We start from the raw sequence: 24,360 nt of genomic DNA on the forward strand, positions 1-24,360 counted from the left end.
TTAACTAAAAGTCGGTATTTGGAAAGCAAAGAAAATGGAAGAGGATTCAGTTCTTGTTGAAGAGCTCGTACCAGACCATAAATGCTTCAAATTTTATCTCAACTTTCTTAAATATATTTATGACTCAATATATTTAAAGACGGCAAATTTAGTAATACGCTGAAGCATTCTGAAGTAGTGACAGTATGTACAAAATATTTAAGTCCGTGTATCTGCATAATTTGTTCATGTAGTCTCTTAAACAATAGGAAATTGAAATCATTTATTTTTTTTTAAAAAAACAAAGCACAATTACTTCTAGGCAACAAGTAGGTGTAATTTTCAATTTTCAAAAATAGAACTGATAAAAATACACAAAGTCAGTAACATTTATTACATTGCTGCATAAACTTCCTTAGCCATATGTACAGAAAATCCTCACTTCTCCAAAATTAAATTTTCTAGAGATTTTGGATAAGGCACCTATAAACATAAAACAAATTGTTAAATAGTATTACAAAAATGGAGACTGAAAAGTCAGGAGTGTAATGCAATATTCTCCACTTGACTGGAAGAGAGCACCTCCAACAGAAGAAGCTCGACACCAAAGTAGCCCACTTGATTCGATACCCCTTCCACAAACATTCGCTCCCGCCACCACTGACAAAAGTGGTAGCCGTGTGTACCCACACCTCAGTGACTGCAGCGATACAAGTAGGCAGCTCACCACCCCCTTCTAAGGTAACTAGGGATGGGCAATAAATGAAGGCCTAGCCAGCAATGCCCACAGTCCTAAATTATTATTTTTTTAAAACGAGGACTGTGGCAGACTGCAGAACTTACATAGGCCAGCAGGCAGGCGGATGTCATATTTAAAACAATGCAAACAAAGAATGGGGAAAGGAAGCACGCCATAAATGTAAGATTTTAAATGGAGCATTGGTGTGCAGATACACTGGACATTAAAATTTGGTAGCACAATTGGATACGACCATTTGGATAAAGTCACTGAAAAAGATAAAAGCGAAGACTTTGCATTCAGAAATTAACTAAAAATAGATTTAATTTTTTTATTCTCCATTATTTTTAGTTTTAATCACCCAATTACTGCAGCCACCTTTCAAGTTTGTTTTGGTATCGCTGTTATGACGATTTCCATACCTGTCATTAGAACATACAATTCAGAAGGAGGCCATTCGGCCCATCGAGTCTGCACCGACCCACTTAAGCCCTCACTTCCACCCTATCCCCGAAACCCAATAACCCCATCTAACCTTTTCGGTCACTAAGGGCAATTTATCATGGCCAATCCACCTAGCTTGCACGTCTTTGGACTGTGGGAGGAAATCGGAGCACCCGGAGGAAAGCCACGCAGACACAGGAAGAACGTTCAGACTCCGCACAGACAGTGACCCAGCGTAAAATCGAACCTGGGACCCTGGTGCTGTGAAGCCACAGTGCTATCCACTTGTGCTACCCCAAGGGAAACTCACTTGTCCTTATTTCTCATGGTCAATGCCACAGGAGATCCACTAGTTAATCTGACTATTAACTAGCCCAGATTTGGTGTTTGCAGTGTCAGCTGATCTCACTGGCAGTATATTGGCGGTGTTGCTGTACCATTTCATGTCTCAATAAAAACAAGTGATTTTAGTACGAGATGCAAGGTCTTTTGGGGTCGTGCTTTTTCACTATTTGATGAAATCGGCAGTATATAGTGTAGTCTGTACTCTTTTCAGTGTACATATTGTAAAAATGTTGAAATGTACAGCCCACTGGCACAAACAGGGTCCAGAGGCGGTAGTACTTGCCTGTGCAGGCTCATTTTTACAGACTGTATGTCCCCAAGACCTGAAAAGGAAATAAATAGTTTACACTTTTTTTTTAGTTATTTAAAAATCGACTTTGAATGAAAAGATGGTTGCTAGATGTCACATGATTCACTAGATTAGCCAGTTACTGGAAATTTCTAACTGCAGTTACAAAGATTTCCACCCGTAACACCTAGTTATAAAAACACATTAGAATCCACAAACCCCAGCCTAGACGCAGAGACCACTTTTGTCAGGGGTGGCGGAAGTGTTTGTGGAAGGGGTACCAATCAAGTGGGTGGTTTGGCGTCGAGCTTCTTGTGTTGTTGGAGGTGCACTCTCCCAGGCAAGTGGAGAGTATTGCATTACACTCCTGACCATTTTGCTCCCAAGGGGAGGACTGGATTTCAGCCAGAAGCCCAGAAACTATTCGTTAAGCTGCAGTTAACTAATTAATGAGCAACATCACCTGACCAAAATTTACATTTCCAGCATCATGAAACAGTCTGTTGATTTAATTACAACCTGCAAACTTCAAACAGCAGAACTCCAGGCTGACAAAGCAGCTTGCTACAAGTCTGAGCCTCTTTGTTTGGCTGCCACTGGCCACTACCTGTCTCGCAGACAAGTGTCTGAATAGTAACCTCATCTCACTGCGCCACCATTATTGTTAAAGGAATTCTGCACCCGCAGAATTGGAACTTCCTCAGAAGGGATCCGTCCATGGATTTAGACTTTGGCAATCATGTGAACTGACATCCATTTCTGTGGTTCTTTTTCATGTTAAGTTATTCATAGTTGTAAAGCCCCTTTCCTATTCCCTTACTATACAAGTGTGCGTGTGTATGTGAAGTTCTGATCATCACCCATCGCTCCATGCGCCGCCTCCCCTGCCCTGGTTTGAATATGCAAATAAACTAAACTGGCAATTTAATCTAAAGGGTGTGTGCTGCAAGTCACTTTGAACAAAACGTTTTTGGAGTGCCACAACCTATTTTTAAAAACACCTCTGCTTATGAATAGACAGAGAGAGAATAAAGGAATTCAGTTTTGCCTCTCTCTCCTGTCTGTAACAATAAAGATGATCAACATTATTAGGTAGTCTGAATTGTACATTTTATAAAAATGAGGATGTTAAACGGCTACGCACATTAAATATGTGAAATAATTTAATCATTCTCCTTGACTGGATGGTGGTATCATTGCATCTGCTATTTCAAATGTATCAATTATTTCCTATAAAATAAAAAAAAGTTTGTATTAGTACACTTCCAAAATCATATTTCAACTAAAAACAGGCACCTAAATTAATCATGAAATTGACAAGTTTATACAAATAGCTTTGTTAAATCAGAATTTCTGATTTCCAGGCCTAACGTGGTCTACTATAATGGCTAACATTCCCTTAACATGCTAAAGAACCCTGCCCTCATTCCACTACCACTTTCCCAACACGAGTAACTTTTTTTCTGCTGCTCCCAAGCAGCATACCAGAACAATCGAGGTCTGGCGTGGTATTTTACAGATTCACAGTAGCATCAATTAATGGAAGCAGTAATAGAATCAGAATAAGTGGATATGTTACCTGAAAACCTATGGCATTCATGTCATCCTACACTGGCGCATGCACCGCTTCAAAAATCGGAGTAAAAACCATTACGTTACAACAGGATAGTTTAGAATAAAGCCTCCCTGAATATGATTTGGTTAAAAGATTTTCTCGCATTTCAGTGACTATACCTACCTTCCATTCCTGTTGACTCAAAGAAATAACTGTCTGCTGCCTTTGTTGTTGCGGCCTTTCATTATCCACACCTTCATTTACTGGCTCTTAAAAATAAGATCACACAAAAATTTAAAAATTCTTTGATAATACAGGGATACCCAAGATTTATTTTGAGTATTGAATATGCATTCACAAACACCAATTGATAGAGATGAATAATGACTATGCCTGTAACTTAAGTTTGAATCTGTTCATGCTGACTGGTTTAAAGATTACACAATGTGAACCTTAGGTACTTATGCAGCAGACTCAGTTTACAGAAATAATCCATAAGATCTCAATGGTGTGGCACAGTGGTTAATACTGCTGCTTCACAATGCCAGGGACCTGGGTTCAATTCAGACTTTGGGTGACTGTCTATGTGGAGTTTGCACTTTCTCCCCGTGTCTGTGTGGGTTTGTTTCCTCTCGGTGCTCTGGTTACTTTCCACAGTACAAAGATGTGCAGGTTAGGTGGGGTAGTGACTAGGGTTGGGTAGTGTTCTCTTTCAGAGGGTCCGTGAAACTTTAAAAAAAATAATTTAGAGTACCCAATTCTTTTTTTCCAATTTAGCGTGGCCAATTCACCTATATCTTTTTGGGTTGTGGTGGTGAGACCCACGCAAACACAGGGAGAATGTGAAAACTCCACACGGACAGTGACCTGAGGCCGGGATCGAACCCGGGTCCTCGGCGTCGTGAGACAGCGGTCACCATGCTGCCCCTCGAGGGTCAGTGAAACTTGATGGACCAAATGGTTTCCTCCTGCACTGTAGGAATTCTATGGTTCCAAGACTGCAGGCCCACATAACAAAATAGCTTGTATAGTTCACCACGTAACGTCGCAATAGTCCTAGAGGGCCATAGGCTGCTTTCCCCTATGAGGGGGAGAGCTGACGGGTGGTGATTTAACCAGAGGATCACCACACCTCAGGCGAGGGGCAAGGTTGAGACAGTGGGCCTTCATGAATAAACTCCACCAGTATGGGAACTGAACCCATGCTCTTGGCCTAGCTCTGCATCACAAACCAGTTGTTCAGCTGAGCTAGATTTTACATTCTCATCCTCCCATGGACGCGCCACTCCATATTTCGAACTCCCTCCACAAATCTCTCCAGATACTGCATTCCACCAATTCTGATCTCTTGTGCATTTCAATTTTAATTGCAGCCAGGTCTTTAACTGCCAACTCTGGAATTTCCTTCATCAACTTCTTTGTCTGAGACAGTCCTTGAAACCTGCCTTTGTTCAAGCTTTTGGTCACATGGATCCTTATGTGGTGCAGTGTCAAATTTTTTATCCTTCACCCGATGCCGGTGTCTATTTAGATTGTGGACCTTGTGTTGCCCTATTGTGTATTTTCCTTGTTATTTTCTTTTCTTTTCATGTACTAAATGATCTGTTTGAGCTGCTCACAGAAAAAATACTTTTCACTGTACCTAGGTACACGTGACAATAAACAAATCCAATCCAACCCAAATGTCTTGGGATGTTTTCCTTTGTTAAAAAGGATATTATAAATGCATGTTGTTGAAGCCATTGTCTTGCCAGGATATGATTCTAGAAAGTGTGAGAGTTTGTCAGCACCTTGCTTGGTGGGCCTGGGTAGATATCAGTCGGCTATTTTGCGACAGAGCAAATCAGAGCTAAACCGGAAAATAAGGGCATCAGGATTACTGACCATTAGGAGCAAGAATATTCATTAATTCACCTCTCTACTACCCAAGGACTATGGCGGCCAAATGGAGGACCCCAATGATGGCCTTCATAGATCACCTAACTTTGTATAGACCAGAAACAAACCAGGTGCCTCCATGGCTATAAAGCTTCATGATACACTTGGTGGTACCTTTACTCAACAAATTATAAAGGAATCTATAATTCTAGTCCTGTTCAAGTAGAAGATCGTACACATGGAGCAGAATAAATAGGTTCGGCAGAATGTGTGATCCACAAGCTGAACCACTGAACACCGATCTCAAAGGTTGGCTCCATAGAAGATATAATGAAGAAGACTGCAACTATACTCTTAAAATATACACAACATATAAACCTCATCATTAAAAAATATGTATCCAATAGATTGGTCCACTATGCTTGCAAATAGGATGACTTGGACATTTATTGATATTCCAGCTCATTCTTATTCCAAATTAGGTTTCATGTTAGAAGCTGTCTCAAGACTCCTGATAAGCATTAAAGAATATTTTTTATTCTTTCACAGGGTGCAGAAGTCACTTGCGAGGCCTGCGTTTATTGCCCATCCCCAATTGCCCTTAAGGAGGTGGTGGTGGGGCATTACAGTGGTTAGCACTGCTGCCTCACGGCGCTGAAGAACCAGGTTCGATCCCGGGTCACTGTCCGTGTGGAGTTTGCACATTCTCCCCGTGTCTCTGTGGGTCTGACCCCCACAACAGGGTAGGTGGATTGGCCACGCTAAATTGCCCCTTAATTGAAAAAAAGGTGTAGAGTCAGTGACCCCTTTCCCATGAAATGGTTATCGCGGTCCAAATTGTAAGAGAAGGTGATGGTGAGCTGCCTCCTTGAACCCCTGCTGACCATGTAGGAACACCTACAGTGCTCTGAGGGAGGGATTCCAGGATTTTGACCCAGTGACAGTGAAGGAACTGCGATACAGTTCCAAGTCAGGATAATGTGTGGGTTGGAGAAAAACTTGTCGGTGGTGGTGTTTCCATGCACCTGCTGCCCTTGTCCTTCTAGCTGTTAGGTGTGGCAGGTTTGGAAGGTGTTGTCAAAGGAGCCTTGGTGAGTTGCTACCGTGCATCTTGTAGATTGTACATACTAGGCTGTTCAAGTAACAGTTAATGAATGATACTGAAACCCTAGTAACTGTTTTCAAATACAAGGGAAAGGGCTTGCATTTAAATAGTGCATTTCATAACTCCAGGATACCCAAAACAGTCCTAGCTGACCATCTGTATACAGCTGGGTTACACAATCAGAAATCGGATACATAACTTCCGGTGACGGCGGACGGGATGCAGCCGCGCGTTGGAGGGCTCCCGCTCGGGAACGGCATTGTCGAGGGGTAACGCCCGGTCCTAAAGGCAGCAGAGGCAGCAAAAGTCGGGAGACAGCACAGGGGGAGGAAATGTCGAAAACCAGCAAAAAAACGGCTGAAAGTCCGTCGGGGTGGAAAGGTCACCGCGGGGTCAGTAAAGAAAATGGAGGCTGGAGCACCAGGAGAGGCCGCATTGCTTACGGCTGAAGAAATAACTACGGTGATGGCCGTGGAAGTTGAAAGGCAGTTTACAAAACACATGGAGGCAATGAGGAAGGAGATGAGGGCGGTTTTGAAAGCGCTGGTGGAGGCGATTACCCCGGTGAGGACGGCGGTGGTGAGCGCAGTGGCGGAGGTGTGGGAGCAAGGCGAGGCGCTGAAGGAAGTGGAAGAGACATTACTGCAGCACAGTGACCAACTTACCTCGATGGGGAAGGAGATGCGGAAGGTGATAGAGATCAACAAGGATCTGCAAGGCGAAATGGAAGACCTGGAAAACAGATCCAGGTGACAGAATTTGAGGATTGTGGGCTGCCCGAAGGAGTGGAAGGACCGAGGCCGACTGAGTATTTTGCTACGATGTTGGCAATCCTATTGGGGGAGGAGGAGGATCCCTCCCGATATGAGCTGGATCGGCGGGCTCACCGGTCGCGCAGGCCTGTACCAAGGCGAGTGATCCGCCAAGAGTAGTGACTGTGCTTCCAAAGGTACTGGGTAAAGGAGAAGGTCCTATGCTGGGCTAAGCAGAAGCGGGTGGTGCAGTGGGCTGGAGCTGGTATACGCGTATACCAGGACTTTACGGTAGAGCTGGCGAGGAGGCGGGCTGCCTTCAACCAGGTGAAGAGGGCACAGTTCATTAGCAAGGTGCAGTGCGGCATTGTATATTCAGCGAAGTTGAGGGTGACATACAAGTTCAAGGACTTTTATTTTGGGACAGCGGAGGAGTTTGTGAAGGCAAAAGGACTGGGGCAGAATTGAGAAATGGTCTTGTACCGATGTAGCCTCATGACTGTTTTTTTATTTTGTTTCACTGCGACCTGGTGTATGGGCTATAGGAGCAAACGTATATATTTCGACAGGGAAGAAATGGGACTTCCAGTTGTAATGAGGGTTCTTTGGGGTGTGGGTGTGTATGCGGGGTTTGTGTGCTAAAGGGGACTTCTGAGTTTTTCCTGGGGCCGGGCAAGGGGGAAAGAGACCCGGGCAGGGGCCTCCACGCTGGCCGGTTTAAGCCGGCCAGTGAACGGGGTGAGGTGGGGGGAGGGGCTGCGGCCATCGGAGCCTGGCAGAACAGGGTCCAAGGGGTCTAGCCGGGTGAAAAATTGGGGGGAAGGAACCGAGGTGGGGGGGGGGGGGGGGGGGGGGAGACGATTTTTACAAGAGGAAGTGGAGGGTAGGAGTTGGGGGGGGGGGGAGGGGGGGGGGGGGGGGGAAACAACTCTTGGGTGTCATTTACAGTACCCTTTCGGAGGTTGGATGACATTGAGTGTCGTCCGGGGGGGGGGCACTCTATAGGTTAATGGTGACCAAGGACGATTCTGGACTCCTTTCTCTTTTTCGCCTTTGTTTTTTTTCCACCACCGTGGGAGGGTTTGTTTTATTTGATGCATATATTGACAGGTGGGCCGTTGGTTGGGGTGGTGGGAGGATGGGTCGTTGCTGATGTTAAGGGTACTGACTTTGTATCTGTTACCATTTACTGTTTGTTGGTGGGGTGTAAATTTTGAAGGAAAATGTCAAAATGGAGAATAAAAACATTAAACAAAAAATAAATCGGAGACATCACCAAATAATATGTTTCAGTGAGATCAGTCAATGGATAAATATGGGCCAGAACATCAAGAACATCAAGAGAATGCACATGCTCTTCTGCAAAAAAAGTCAGAAGTCCTTATATGTATGAAATATGCATTCTCAGCAATTATTACGGTATATGCTGAGACCAGCTATAAAATAAATTAGACAAATTGCTCAAGTAACTTACCAATGATTGGTAATTTGTCTTGGTCAAGTCCAATGGCTGCGAAACCATCCTGAAAAGACATTATACCATTATTTCAAATAGTAGCTAATAACTTAAGAGTTGGGACTGGATGGGATTCCAAACTAAGAGGAAATATGACTCCTTGAAAGGAAGGGTTTCACACCACAGAGTGCAACACCAGTGGGTCAACAGATCAGGTTTAAATGTAGGCAAAATGGCTTGAATCCACAAGACATTTACAATCCCAATAATCCCTCCCATACTCACTAAACATGTATCCAAGGTGGATGAAAACTTTCAAGTAACCACATCCAAAAGCAAGTACAAAGCACTGCCACAGCCGAGACAATACTGCTCGGAGGAAAAGCTGCAATATAAATGCAGCATTCTGTGCAGTTGGGAAACTTCTCATTTTTCACAAACATGAATCCTTAGGACAGTACAGGAAATAATTATTTTAAAAATATTTTCCTGAGATAATTTCCCAATCCGTACGGCATAGCTGGTCTCAGCTGGGCCTACAGCCATGACACTAAAATCAGTTTCACCTGGGTTAGAGGAGGGACAGTAATCAGAAGCGAAACCAATGAACTTGCCTAGGTACGGTTATCAAATGAAGGTTGCTCCAAACTCAACCATGTCACTGCTACAACAGAATAGCCTAAATTCTCAAACAAGGCATTACAAGGATAACCATGAGACTACAAGATTATAGACCTGTTGCAAGGTAGATTCTTCCTTCTTACACACAAAGATTTAACATATTTGTGGAAAAGGCATTTTTGTGCAAGCAGTTGTCCTTCAAGTCAATTATGTACATAACACTTACCCTCACAATGAAGGAGACGTGGAATATGTTCTCCACTGTCCGCGCATAAGAATGTGGATCAATTACAAAGTCAAAAAAATTGATCGGTGTAGCAGCTGCAGAAGATAATATGTTTAAGAAATTAATGTCTTCTAGAGAGTGACATTATCTCAAAATCCAAATCCTTTGAGCAAATGCCTAATTGCAGTGGGAATCAGCTTAAAAACCTACAGAAGTGTCACGAAAGCCACTGAACATGACAGATACTACCTGACAGGTACTACCTGACAACAATGCTCGCAAGTGTTGTTGATTACAAACTGTTAGTGAAGTAGAGGTGAATGGTGAAGTTGATTAATAAATTATACATGATGAAAGATAAAGTTTTGTTTGATTATGCTGAGATATTTGAACTGTGATACAAGAATATGTTGAAATACAGCAGTGGTATTCATATGCTTGCTACAAGTCAGGTATGTTGTCCTTTTTGAAAGTGGGTCAGAGACCAGACTGCTCAAAGTAGATAAGAGAAATGTTAAGAAAGATGGGATAAAGATATGTGCAGCAACTGAGGAAGGTGTGATAAAAGATATCTGCAGTAAATAATTCCCACCATAAAATACTGAATGCAAAAAATACTGAGCAAAGTAACCTCTAACCAATTCAGCTTTTCATTGTTGCATTATTAAATCATGGGTATGCTACTGATAATGGAGGCAGGAGGGTAAATACAGCTATGTGCAAGATCAAGGGAATCAGACTGCTGACAGCAAGCTAAGATTGGGAGTCGCTCTTTTAAGTGAATCAAAATCATACAGGGAGAGCAAGATTATGCAACAAAGAATAGTACAATTAAAATAAATGACTGTTAAGGAGTGGCTAAAAAAGTGAATGGAAAAACAAATGACAGAAAGAATGGCAACACTTTTAGAGAGTTATTTATGCATAGTGATATTGTGAACAGTGAAATTCTGAGTAACTGGAAATAGTAAAAACCTTTCAGTAAAGCTTCAATTACATTTACTACTACAGATGACAGAAAAATACAGTTCTAATTTGCATCACTCAATAACTTTATACGCTGCCTTGAACAGCAATGACAAAGATTGCTTTAGAAGTATATCTACAGTTTTATAGGGTAGCATCACAGGTTCAGCAGTTAGCATGCTGTATGTACCATACTCACGGTCAGATTTGAAGTACTCCTGCAATAGTCCCAAGATCCTCTCGACTTCTTTTTCAGTGGCTTCTTGGTGAGATTCATCCATTTTCTTCAACTTTTTTTGTAAATAAAGATTTATAGAAGTAGGTTGTTCAAATTCAAATCATTTCTTAAATTAAAAAAATCTCAATAATTACATTTGCCGAAAACCAAACATCCCCAAGCTGAACAGCTCGAATTTTCTACTACCATTTTTAATTCCAGCTATTTATTTTTTCTTTTTACATTCGGTACTCCTGTTTTCACTGACAAGCATGGCAGTTCTCAGCATTGTGCTCATTGGCAGAGGACACTGAGTGAATTTACCAACTTTGTCAAACTTTGGACAGCTCCAAAATCAACCTGCCCCAACTCATTTTACATGAGAGCCAAAGAACAGGCTCTGATGTCATCACTCTGGCCTGGATTTAAACCCGGTCTTAGAAATTCTCCAAGTCAATCAATAGTTAATTCATGCAACAAAATCTAATGCTTTATGTAAACGTCGTCAAAAATATTGTCCAAGAATGAAAGAACTTGCATTTATGCAAGACCAAACCAGTAGTTTAACTAATCCAGATTAGTGACAAAAAAAACGTTTCCTTACTTCTCAAATAAGAAAAAAAGCTGGCTGGCAAAGCACATTAACCTGAAGATGTCCTAAATCCCTTCACAGACAATAATTTTTTTTTTTTGAAGTGTAATGACTTGTTAACAATAAGAACTGTAATAAATACAAGGAAATATGATATCCAGTTTGCGTACAAGATCCCAGAAACAACAAATTAATGAATGGATAAACTACTCAAAGGATGTTAATTGAGGGATATATATTGATTAGGTCACTGGGAAAAATTACCTGCTCTTCTTCAAATGGTGCATCAATACTTTCAACATAACATTGGGGGAACAGACAAGACCACTTTTTAACATTTCACCTGAAAAGTGGCACCTCACGCAACAACCCCTTATTAATGCACTAAGTGCGAGTCTGGAATATGTGAAGTCTTTGGAATAGGGCTTAAAAGCACAACCTCCAAGTCTGAGCACAGTAAGAAGTCTTACAACACCAGGTTAAAGTCCAACAGGTTTGTTTCAAACACGAGCTTTCGGAGCACGGCTCCTTCTTCAGGTGAATCAGGTGAAGGAGCCGTGCTCCGAAAGCTCGTGTTTGAAACAAACCTGTTGGACTTTAACCTGGTGTTGTAAGACTTCTTACTGTGCTCACCCCAGTCCAACGCCGGCATCTCCACATCATGGCCAAGTCTGAGAGCACTGGTAATGGCTCCGTATCCGTTCTTGCCGGCCAAATACTCTACGATCCAGTGGTGGTTGCCTCGTTAAGAATTTGGAATCAGTTCAGGTAACATTTCAAGCTCGAGGGCATGTCGCTGTGGGTGCCAATTGTGGAAATCATAAATTTATTCCAGCGAGGTTGTATACGACATACAGGGTTATGGTATGAGAGGGAATAGAGAGGTTTAGGGACCATTTTGTGAAGGGTAGATTTGCAGAGTTAGGGAGCTGGTGGAGAAATTTCAGCTCCTGAGAGGGAGTGGGTTTCGGTACTTGCAGGTGAGGAAGGAGCTGGCCACGTTTCCGCAATTACCGCCCCCGTTGTTGCTAGAAAAGAGTGTCTGAGGATGAGATAGGGGAGGGCAAGATCTCCGCTATTGGAGGGTGAGGGAGAGGGCCTTGATGGAGGGGATAAAGAGGAAGTGGAAGGAGGAGTTGGGTGGTGCATTTGAGGGGGGGTAGATTTGGAGTGAGGCCTTGCATAGGATAAACACAACCTCCTCATGTGTGAGATGGAGTTTAATTCAATTTAAAGTGGTGCACAGAGCACATATGACAAAAACACATATGAATGGGTTCTTTCCAGAGGTGGAGGACAGACCCAAGCAGTGTTTAAGGGGGCCAGCGAACCACACAAACACGTTCTGGTTCTCTCCGAAATTGGCGGGATTTTGGGAAGAGCACAACCACTGAGCCAGACTGATGTATTTTAAAGTCGAACTCCAATTGCCCTGAGGTGATGATTGTGGGCCTTCTTTTTCAGTGTTTCTATTTATAACAGAGTGCCTCATTATCCAGTGCTGGCTGCTAACATATGTTGACCCGATACAGGTGGCAGGTGTTCATCACTCAAGAATATCAGTCACAATCTGGAAGCCTCACAATACGGTCTTGCCAGCATCATGTACATTCCGAGTACAAATCAAAGCACTGACTGTAGAAGTCTGAATAGAATCCATTGGTAAACAATTAAAAATAGGTAGCTTTCTGAAAATTAATACTCCAACACACTGCCACAGCACCCAATTTTGCAAATATGTTCGTCAAATGAACACGAATAGGCTGCTTGTGAGACTGTCTGTGTGGAGTTTGCACGTTCTCCCGGTGTCTCTGGATTCCTCCCAGTCCAAAGATGTGCAGGTTAGGTGGATTGGGTATATCCAAATTTCCCCTTAGTGCCAAAAGATGTTCAGGTTAGGCAGGGTTGCGGGGATAGGGCTAGGTAGGGTGCTCTCTCAAAGGGTTGGTGCAGACTTGGTGGGCCAAATAGCCTCATTCTGCACTGTAAGGATTCTACGGTTCTGACATTGGTGTGAAGTGGCCAGACCAGGAGGGTATACGTCCCTAAAGGAAATCATAGAAATGTAAGTGAACAGAAGGAACCATTCAGTCCACCATGCCTGCACCAACTCGCCAAATAAGCAGTTCCATATTAGTGATCCAATTTGGATTTTGGAAGTGAAAAATCCAGCAGCTTTCAGAGTCAATGGGCGCGATTCTCCGCTGCCCATGACGGGTCGGAGAATAGCGGGAGGGCCTTCCTGACATTTTTCCCACCCTCCTGCTATTCTCCCCCCCCCCCCCCAACGGCCGCCCCACGACACGAATCGCTGCTCACAGTTTTTTACGGCGAATAGCGATTCACCCCAGGCCGATGGGCCGAGTTCCCAGGCCTTTACGGCCGTTTTTACGGCAGCAAACACACCTGCTTGCTGCCGTTGTAAAAACGGCCGCAACATGCCCGTTCTGGGCATCCAGGGCCCCGATTGGCACGGCAGTACCACAGCCGTGCCAAGGGGGGCATGGGACAGCGATCGGTGCCCACCGATCGCGGGCAGTGCGTCCGTAACAGACGCATTCTTTCTCCTTCCGCTGCCCTGCAGGATCAGTCCGCGGGGCGGCCGAGAGAGATGACGGCCCCGCGCATGCGCGGGTTGGACCCATCCAATCCGCGCATGCGCGGCTGACTTCATCGTGCGAGTCAGCCGGCGTGACGCTTGGCGCGCGGACTTAGCGACGGTCGCTAAGGCCGCGATGCCGTGGTTCACAGGGCCCCGCCTGGGGGGGAGAATCGGGTCCCGGGAGGGGGCGCGGAGGCTGCCGTGAAACACGGGCAGTTTCACGGCAGACTTTACGACACGCCGCATTTGCGGAGAATCACGCCCATAGTTTCCCCGTCCCCTCTGCTGCTCCCAACCCGCAACTTACGAAATTTAATGAAATTCAATTTATGAAGTTATATGTTAAAATGTTAAACTCAACACCTTTGGGTTGCTCATCTAACAGTTTAATCACTGCACTACCATAATCTAGATGGTTTCTACATAAGACTTGCAGTTCCAGAATCACAGTATAGAAAATGATGGGAGGTTTTGAAGTGTGAACTCAATGGATCAATGTTGTTGTCCCCGGTCCAAATCATTGCCATGTTATCACAAAAGAGAGGCCACAGAGAATTTCAGTGAATAATTTTGATTGCTCTACACCAGGCACTCGGGGGCTCGACCCGCGGGTGGGTCGCGGGCAGGTCCGTCGCGGCGCTCCCGCTCGTGCAAATCTGCGCGCAACAGCCGCAGCAGCCGACTGTTAATAACACCGGCTGCGACTTCCGGTGGCAGCGATGCGGAGCTAAGCCGCAAGTTCGGCAGCTCCCGCTTTTTTTGGACTTTCAGGCTCTTTTAAGAGCCCGCAACGGCGCTTTTTTGACTTTTCCCCGGGGGAAACACAGCCAGTGTGCCCAGCGACTGGTGGATGGACTGGACTCGCAGTGGAGCGGTCCAAAAGTCGGCTCTACAGCAGAGGAAGGCGAGAGGCAGAAAAGGCAAGATGGCGACGGGCGGGGAAGCAGCAGCAGCGTGGCAGCAGTGGGCGCGGGAGCAGCAGGAGCTGCTTCAGCGCTCCTTCAAGGAGCATAAAGCTGAGATCTTGGAGCCGTTTATGGCTTCGCTGGACAAACTGGTGGCGACTCAGACGGCCCAGGCCGTGGAGATTCAGGAGCTGAAGCAAAAGGCTTCGGACAACGAGGATGAGCTTTTGGGGCTGGCAGTGAAAGTGGAGTTGCATGAGGCGCTGCACAAGAAATGGCTGGCGAGGATGGAGGAGGTGGAGAACCGCTCCCGCCGGAAGAATCTGCGGATTTTGGGCCTCTCGGAGGGGCTGGAAGGCTCGGATTTGGGGGCCTATATGGTCCTAATGTTGAACTCGTGATGGGTGCGGGGCGTTTCGTGGTCCCCTGGAGCTGGAGGGCGCCCATCGAGTGCTGCAGCGGAAGCCGAGGCCGAACGAGCCGCCCAGGGATGTACTGGTCCGTTTTAACCGCTTGGTCGACCTGGAGTGCGTGTGGAGATGGGCGAAGGAGAGGAGCAGCAGGTGGGAGAACACGGACGTTAGGATTTAGCAGGACTGGAGCGCGGAGGTGGCGAAGAGAAGGGCTGGCTTCAATCGAGCGAAGGGAGTGCTTCATAGGAAGGGGGTGAAGTTTGGCCTTTGACAGTCGGCTCGCCTCTGGGTTACTTACAAGGACTGCCAGCTCTATTTTGACTCTCCGGAGGAGGCCTGGGATTTTGTCCAGGCAGAGAACTCAGACTCGAACTGAGGACTGGGGAAAAATGTACTTTGTTTGGAGGCTTTGCCCGCCTGGGTATCCTGTCGTTTATATTGGCTGTGTTTGCTGATTGATGTTGCCTGTTCGTTTTCGCTATTTTGGTTTTTTCGGGGTTGTTTTCTGGGCAGTGTTTTTTTTTTGTTTTGTCCACTGGTGGGTTTGTGAGTAGTTTGGGGTCCCGATGGGTCATGTGTCCGTCTTTTTCCCGCGTGTTGGGTTGAGGGGCGGAGCTCGGCTTTCTTCCTGCGCCGGAGGAATTGGGGGCGGGGCCGGCGCTGGTAGGGAGGGATTGGTGGCTGTGTTGTGTCCGGGCGGGGGGGGGGGGGGGGGGGGGGGGAAGAAGAGGAAGAAGGGGGGGGGGTACCGAGTTGTTGCTGCAGGGACTGTGAGGGAATGAATGGTGATTGGGGGGGGGGGGGGTCTGCCGCCGTGGGGAGCGGGCTTGGGGGGTTCCCTGGGTGCGGGCGGGTTGAGTAAGAGCTATGGCTGATCGGCGTAGGGGGAGGGGGATGGCCCCCCGGGTTCGGCTGGTCACATGGAACGTGAGGGGGCAGAATGGTCCGGTGAAGCAATCCCGGGTCTTGGCTCACTGGAGGGGGTTGGGAGCGGATGTGGCTATGCTCCAGGAGACACACCTCAGGGTTACGGATCAGGTGAGGCTAAGAAAAAGTTGGGTGGGACAGGCGTTTCACTCGGGGCTTGTTGCGAAGAACCGTGGGGTGGCAATCATTGTCGGTAACAGCCTGTCGTTTGTTGCGTCCAAAGTGGTGGCGGATAGTGCAGGTAGATATGTGATGGTGAGTGGGAGACTTCAGGGGGAGCGGGTGGTCTTGGTTAATGTTTATGCTCCCAACTGGGACGATGCGGGCTTCATACGGCGAATGCTGGGCCTGATCCCGGACCTGGAGACAGGGGGATTGTTCCTAGGTGGGGATTTTAACACGGTGCTGGATCCGGCTCTGGATCGCTCGAAGTCTAGGACGGGCAGGAGGCCGGCAGCGGCCTAGGTGCTGAGGGGGCTCATGGATCAGATGGGGGAGGGGGGGGGGGGGGGGGGGGGGGGAGACCCTTGGGAGGTTTTTGGAGCCGGGGGATAGGGAGTTCTCCTTTTTCTACCATGTTCATAAGGCGTACTCCCGGATTGATTTTTTTGTGCTTAGCAGGGCGCTAATCCCGAGAGTAGTGGGGGCGGAGTACTCGGCGATAGCCATTTCTGATCATGCCCCACATTTAGTGGATCTGGAGCTGGGGGAGGGGAAGGATCAGCGCCCGCTGTGGAGGCTGGATGTGGGGCTTTTGGCAGAGGAGGAAGTGTGTGGGCAGATCCGTAGGGGCATAGAGGGGTATCTAGAAGTTGGGGTGGTTTGGAAAGCGCTAAAGGCAGTAGTCAGAGGGGAGCTGATATCTATTCGGGCACACAGGGAGAGGGGGGAGGGGGCCGAGAGGGAGAGGTTGGTCGAGGAAATGGTATGGGTGTATAGGAGGTATGCAGACACTCCGGAGGAGGGGCTTTTGAGGAAGCGGCGCAATCTCCAAGCAGAATTTGACATTTTAGCCACCCGGAAGGCGGAGGCGCAGTGGAGGAGGGCGCAAGGGGGCGGTATATGAGTACGGGGAGAAGGCAAGTCGGATGTTGGCTCACCAGCTCCGGAAGCGGGAGGCAGCTAGAGAAATTGGGGGAGCCACGGATGCAGGAGGGAACTTGGTGCGGGGTGGAAAGGACATCAATGGGGTGTTCAGATCCTTTTACGAGGGGCTATACCGGGCAGTGCCCCCTAGGGAAGCAGGTGGGATGGACTGCTTTTTGGATAGGCTGGAGTTCCCAAGAGTAGGGGACGAGCGGGTGGAGGGTTTGGGGGCCCCAATCAAGTTGGAGGAGCTAGTGGAGGCGTTGGGAAGTATGCAGACAGGGAAAGAGCCGGGGCCGGACGGATTCCCGGTGGAATTTTACAAGATCAGCTTGTGAGGACCCTGAATGAGGCTTGGGGGGGGGGGGGGGGGGGGGGGGGGGGGGGGGGGTGTCCAGGGCAACTATCTCTTTGCTCCTGTAGCGGGACAAGGACCCCCTTCAGTGTGGGTCTTACAGGCCGATCTCGCTCCTTAATGTAGTCAAGTTGTTGGCAAAGGTGCTGTCCAGGAGGGTGGAGGATGTGGTCCCGACGGTGATTCATGAGGATCAAACGGGGTTTGTAAAGGGGAGACAACTGAATGCCAACATGCGGAGGCTCCTTAATGTCATGATGATGACGCCGGCGGCTGGGGAGTCGGAAATAGTGGCGTCCATGGATGTGGAGAAAGCTTTTGATAGGGTGGAGTGGAGTTACCTGTGGGAGGTGTTGCGGAGGTTTGGGTTTGGTGAGGGGTTCATCAACTGGGTGAGGTTGCTGTACAGCTCCCCGGTGGCGAGTGTGGTGACGAATGGGAGGAGGTCGGCGGACTTTCGGCTTTCCAGGGGGACGAGGCAGGGGTGCCCCTTGTCTCCCTGCTCGAGCCCCTGGCGATGGCGCTAACGGTGCTCCCGAGGTTTTTGTTTCTTTTCCAGTGCCTCCCCATATTGATCCCAACGGCTTTTTTCAGAAGGGTGAATAAGTCGATTCTGGGGTTCGTGTGGGCGCGGAAGGCCCGATAGTAAGGAGGGTATTTTTGGAGCGAAGAATGGAGGTAGGGGGCATGGCGCCGCCCAACCTGTTTGGATATTATTGGGTGGCGAACATGCCGATGATTCGCAGGTGGGTGATGGAAGGGGAGGGTGACGCATGGAAGAGATTGGAGGTGGCGTCCTGTGCGGGTACGAGTCTGGAGGCTTTGGTGACGGCCCCACTTTCATTCCCCCCGGCAAAGTACTCTACGAGTCCGCTGGTGGTTGCGTCCCTTAAAATCTGGGGACAGTAAAGCAGTATAGGGTGGAAGTAAAGGCCTCAGTTTGGGCCCCGATACGGGACAATCACTGTTTTGCGCCGGGTAGAACGGGTGGGGTTTGGGAGTTGGCACAGGGCAGGCATCAGACAGTTTGGGGACCTCTTCCTGGATGGGAAGTTCGTGACTCTGGAGGAGCTGGTGGGGAAGTGGAACCTCCCCCCTGGGAACGCTTTTAGGTATATGCAGATCAGGGCATTTGTTAAGAGGCAGGTGGCGGAGTTTCCGCGGCTGCCGCCAAGGGGGGTGCAAGATAGAGTGCTTTCTGGGACGTGGGTCGTTGAAGGAAAGATCTTGGCTATTTACCAGTTGATGCAGGAGGAGGAGGAGGCCTCAGTAGAAGAGCTCAAAGCGAAGTGGGAGGAAGAGCTAGGGAAAAAGATTGAAGATGGAACGTGGTTGGACGCCCTGGAGAGGGTGAATTCCTCCTCCTTTTGTCCATGTCTCAGCCTAATTCAGCTGAAGGTGCTGCATAGGGCTCCCATGACAGGGGCAAGGATGAGCCGGTTCTTCGGAGGGGAAGACAGGTGTGGGAGGTGTTCGGGAGGCCCGGCGAACCACACCCATATGTTCTGGGCTTGTCCGGCCTTGGAGAGGTTTTGGAAGGGGGTGGCGGGGACTTTGTCGGAAGTGGTCGGGTCTCGGGTCAAGCCGGGCTGGGGGCTCGCTATCTTTGGGGTAGCTTCGGAGCCGGGAGTGCAGGAGGGGAGAGAGGCCGACATTCTGGCCTTTGCATCTCTAGTGGCCCGGCGCAGGATTCTGTTGCAGTGGAGGGATACGCGGCCCCCGAGTTCGGAGGCCTGGATCAACGACATGGCTGGGTTCGTCAAGTTGGAGAGGATGAAGTTTGCCCTGAGGGGGTCGGTACAGGGGTTTTTTCGATGGTGGCAGCCCTTTCTCGACTTCCTGGCGAAGGGATAGAGTGTGGTCGGTCTCAGCAGCAACTTGGGGGGAGGGGGGGGGTTTGTTTTTGCGGCGGTGAGTTTGCTATGTTGTTATTTTCTTCTTTCTTGTATTGCTGTTGGTTTTTTGTTATTATTTATTTGGGGGGGTGAGTTCTTTTCTTGTGTTAGTGTGGAAACACGCCTCGTTTGTTTTAAATTGTGGGGAGAAAGTTTGTTACTGCAAAACTTGAATAAAAATTATTTTAAAAAAAAATAACACCGGCTGCAAGGGGCCTTCAAAATGGCCACAAACATGTAAACAAATGCGGCCGCAATGCGCATGCGTGCCCGATCATCGACGTGCATGCGCAGCGCGCCCACTTTTTTTTAATAAACGGCCACAACTTTTTGTTTTACAAATTCGGGGCAGTTTTATTCATTTCATTTATTTATTTTTATTCTTTTTAACAATTTCGGGGGGGGGGGGCGGTTTATTTGATAAAATTTTACAGGAACAAAATGCAGAACTTTGGACAGATGGAGACTCCATACTTTCTGACACCGGAAGGCTTCACCTTCATCCAACAGGTTCCATTGGAGGAGCGTGTACGAGGGCCACAGGGACCCAAAACCATTTCCTCCATTTTTGTCAGCAGCAAAAAAGGTAATAGAAAATGGTGGGTCGCGCAGGTCGGCCGGGTTGGGTCCCGAAGGTTGGCCGGTTGGTAAAAATGGGTCCCCGGAAAAGAAGTTTGAGGAACACTGCTCTACACAACATTCTTTGCATTTGTTGTCAGCACAGAATCCAAGATTTTCAGGTGTAAAAAACAGCCCAGACTTGAAGTCATGAAATGCAAATCTTCTGCAAATTGACAGAAAATCAACAAACCTGTGTAGGCATTATTCTATGTTCTTCCTTCGTCGGGACCCTCTTCTGTCTCTCAATTCTCTGTCGTGGAACTGGAGGTTCACTTTTGAAAGACCCCAGCCTACACCAGAAAATAGATATGGTCAAGTCATGGTCAAGTATTCAAAAAAAAAAGGCAGACTTGTACTTAAATAGCACCTTTCACAACCTCAATTTGCTAAAGCAGCACAGCCAATGAAGCACTTCTGAAATATAGTCAGGCTTGTATTGTATTTGGACTGCAGCACAAGTTAAAAATTACTACAGGTAACAGGAGGGAAATGTGCTCAACTTACATAAAATGAAAGGCCGGAGCTCTTTTAAAATATTTTTCCGTTTCATTTCCAAGTTTGGTCCAGGCATCTTTAGGAAGCCACCCTGCAGCTTCGTCATCATCATCGCTCCCTTCAGTTTCCAGTCGATTCAAGCCCATGAATGTTAACTGCACAGAAATAATTTATACCCAACGTTATTATATTACCATTTCATTTTTGTGTAGAAGTGAAAAAATATAAATTAATTTATTTTGGTATTAAATTGTAAAATAACTTGTGGCATTGTGATTCATGTATTAATTCTAATGCTAACAAACATTTGATGGAAAAATGCTAGATTCTGGATTGTGTTCTCCAGCTGTGTATTTCTTCTCCATAGTCTAGAGATGGAAAGCATATTAAATCAGGTGATAACATTACTCTTCAATTTAACACAAAATGTTGCCATAATCTTAAATATGATCTAGCATAAAACCAACAAAGGCTCCTTCTAGGCTGTGAATATCTAAGATATGAATGCCATTGCTTATAATTTAAATCTTTGTGAAACAATAAGTTAAGTCAAGACTTGTGTTTTAAGAAAACAATACTGGAAATTATTAGAAACCAATATTTCTATAACACATTCAATCAATCCAACAATTGCTCTCAAAAGCCAAAGACGTCAAGATAATTATCAAATCAGACATGCCAAAGCTGTTGGGTGGGTACAGTAATCACAGCTACAATCAGGACTGGCTCTAATCATGGTAATTACCCAAGTTGCAAAGCAGTTGTACGAAATTAAATAAAGCAGAATGAAACAATTCCACCTTGGGCATTCAGGAAGAATTTTAAAACGCTTCAAATTTATTTTCCAGTACTTTTGTGCGCAATGAAAACTTACCAGTTCCTCTGCAAAGACAGATGGGTCAAAAACCATCATATCTGTGTGTAACTGATTAGCTTTCTCTTGACCCAGATTTGTTGCAAGCACTAAGAACTGTGCATCCAGGGCTGCTTCACGTGTCTGTCGGACTGAAAGGTGCATAATAAGGCATAATTAATAGTTTTTAAGTGTTCAAACTCATGAAGTCCCTGTGCCATATAATTCAGCTCCTGAACAGTCACCATAAATCTCCTGTTGCGATGTACACTTTTTCTTCCGCCCTTAATATCCTTCGTGGTTGGGGTTGCGAAACAAATACCAAGCTAAAGATCACACATTCTTCAGTTACAGTCTATATTTTTAATTATTGTCCAAACAGAATATTAGCTAGTGGGAGGGTGCACAGTGGTTAGCACAGTGCCACAGACCCCATTTCCAGCCTTGGGTGACTGTCTGTGGGGCGTTTGCACTTTCTCCCCATGTTTGTGAATTTCTTCCGGGTGCTCCGGTTTCCTCCCACAGTCCAAAGAAGTGCAGATAAGGTGAATTGGCCATGCAAAATTAATAATAATAATAATCGCTTCTTGTCACAAGTAGGCTTCAATGAAATTACTGCGAAAAACCCCTAGCCGCCACATTCCGGCACCTGTTCGTGGAGGTCGGTACGGGAATTGCCCCCCCAGTGTCCAGGGGTATGCAGGTTAGACGGAGTTATTGGGATGCAGGGATAGGGTGGGGATGTGGGCCTAGGTAGGGTGTCTTTTCAGAGGGTCGGTGCAGACTTGATGGACCGAATTGCCTCCTTCCGCATATTAGTCAGTTTATTTGATTTGGCACACATCAAAAATGTATTCCTCGTCGTTATATTTGTATTTCATTGTACTGACAGCTTTTCTTTGTAATATTGAATATTAATAACGTGTACTCACCATTCAAAAACAGTTTGTTAGCTTCTTCAAGTGCTTCTGTTAATTTATTACTGTTGGGTCTTATCATATCCTCTCGATTCTCTGAAACATTGAGGTGGGAAAATGTAAATCAGAGACAACATTAAAAAAGAATGCTGCATGTGAATCCATGGACAAATCCATGGGGATAGAGAGGAGATGAGGCCATGGCAGGATGCAAATGGGAATTTTAGATGTAATTTAAGACATTGGGAACACTCCAGGTTTGGACTTATCCAAGAGGTATCCAATTCATGACGCCTAGATACACACAGAGATGCAAGCAACAAATTGACAACATGAAGCAATGGGTACTCTTGAGAAAAGAACCACAGGTTTAGGTGGATTAGATATGCTAAATTGCCCCTTAGGGCGAGGTTCCAGAGCAGGGGATTGGGTCTAAATCGGGTGATCTTTCAAAGGGTCGGTGCAGACTTGATGGGCCGGATGGCCCCTTCTGTACTGTCGAGCTTTTATGACATTTCTGATAATAGTGCCACAATGAAAACCTAATTTGTAGCTGTGGTAGAGTTCTGATCATGCACCCCAGGATAAGAGGCATAAAAGGGAACGAAAAGGAATGAAGTCAACCAGGAATCTTCGTTCATGCAAAAACTAATGTTTTAGGGGAAAAAAAGGAATGAACATCTTGCAGTGGGTAGAAGCTTGAGGAACTGCAGCTCCACACTGAATATCTCAAAGGCAGTAATCACAGGATTACTCCCAATGACATACATTGTGGTCCACATAAAAACAGATTAAATCTATCAATAGATAGCAAGTCATAAACAGGAGGATTCTTGATTCCTGTAACATTGAACCAAGTTCTTAAGCTGGGAAACTGTTCAGACACCAGACTTCACACAAACCAGATTGGTATCCACATCCCAGTGACAATGCAGTGAGAAAATGTGAACTAGTACGGTAGGGAAATTTTACAGGCTGTCAGGAACACATTCATCCATTTCTCATTGAAAGTTATAAGCCAGCAGCCCTGTCCATTATTAATCCTTCTGCTAGAGCATCACGATAAGGGTAAGCCCGCTTCACTGCCACAAAAGGAGCAGACAACCCACAACAAAAAACAGAAACTGCTGGACAGTCTAAGCGGGTCTGACAGCATCTGTGAAGACAGAATGGGACAAAAGTTTTCAGTCTGGATGACGCTTTGTCAAAGCTTTATCCAGACATGCTGTGGTAACAGCATGTGACATGTCCAGTGGTAGCTGTTTTTTGGTTCGGATTTCAAGCATCCACACGGTCATTTGCTTTCAGACAATCCACAACATTGTCTAAACTGTGATGCAGATGTGGCCGACTGAAGTGCCAACAAATTGGCCTGTGATAATGGAGCTTCCATAGATAACATATATTTCTGATTTTTAAAAAAACATGTTAAAGGGATATGGGGAACAGGTGGGGAGGTGTCTTTGAGACTAGGAAAAGATCAGTCATGATCTGATTGAATAGTGGAGCAAGCTCGAGGGGAATTGCCGGCTTCTGCTCCTAATTCCAATGTTCGGGCCTGGGCTCTCGCTCACTCACGCTGGACACTGTTGATGAGTTCCCGGTACTGGTGCCTCAGCATCCTCCGGCGGTTCGGGTCGTCGTCCCGCGCCCCGTACGGGATGCCGCCGTCAGCCAGCTCGTCCTCCTCGGTCATGGTGCAGTCCGAGACGGCCGAGTTCCGCCTGCCGCGCTGCGACTCTCCCCCGCCGCCCGCCGTGCCGTTCGAGGTGCCGGGCAGCGAGCGCTGGGCCCCGCGCATTCGGCCTCTGCCCTCGGCCATTATCCTCCAGCCCCTGGCGGATGCGGCGCCCGCTGATGGCGTCACCAGCTCTCGTCAACCCCCCGGACGACAGGGAACGCGCTGACGTCAACACGTTGCGCGGGAACATGACGTCACAACTTCCATCCCCAAAGAAGCAAAGCGGGGCTGGAAATACGATGGACTCCCCTTCGTCAGAGCTGGGAGTGGATGGAAACGGAATAACTTTCATGGAGGAGGGTGGGAGAACAACAGTGGGAAAAAAATGGGAGATATTAAAATGACAACAGGGTTGGTAGGGGCAGAGCCACAGGGGGAGTCATGGG

General features: G+C 46.7%; 1 protein-coding gene across 3 annotated transcripts; it reads right to left on the reverse strand.

Moving 5' to 3' along the window:
* Positions 1 to 240: 240 nt before the first annotated feature.
* On the reverse strand, positions 241 to 24,095 carry nsmce4a (NSE4 homolog A, SMC5-SMC6 complex component). 3 transcript variants are annotated; one of them, XM_038821951.1, is made up of 11 exons: positions 23,812 to 24,095; positions 22,249 to 22,329; positions 21,338 to 21,468; positions 20,473 to 20,618; positions 20,159 to 20,258; positions 10,555 to 10,645; positions 9,390 to 9,484; positions 8,561 to 8,609; positions 3,535 to 3,620; positions 2,941 to 3,026; positions 241 to 462 (listed from the first exon to the last, which is right to left on the reverse strand). In XM_038821951.1, exons 1-10 carry the CDS (start codon positions 24,053 to 24,055, stop codon positions 2,964 to 2,966), a joined length of 1,086 nt encoding a protein of 361 aa, XP_038677879.1. In that variant the 5' UTR covers positions 24,056 to 24,095; the 3' UTR covers positions 241 to 462; positions 2,941 to 2,963. The 3 variants fall into 3 exon arrangements, with proteins under 3 accessions (XP_038677879.1, XP_038677878.1, XP_038677877.1); XM_038821950.1 differs by having other exon boundaries at positions 246 to 1,830; XM_038821949.1 differs by lacking the exon at positions 241 to 462 and having other exon boundaries at positions 1,856 to 3,026.
* Between the last annotated feature and the right edge of the window lie 265 nt (positions 24,096 to 24,360).

Source organism: Scyliorhinus canicula, chromosome 16 (assembly GCF_902713615.1).
Source record: "Scyliorhinus canicula chromosome 16, sScyCan1.1, whole genome shotgun sequence".
Lineage (NCBI taxonomy): Eukaryota > Metazoa > Chordata > Chondrichthyes > Carcharhiniformes > Scyliorhinidae > Scyliorhinus > Scyliorhinus canicula.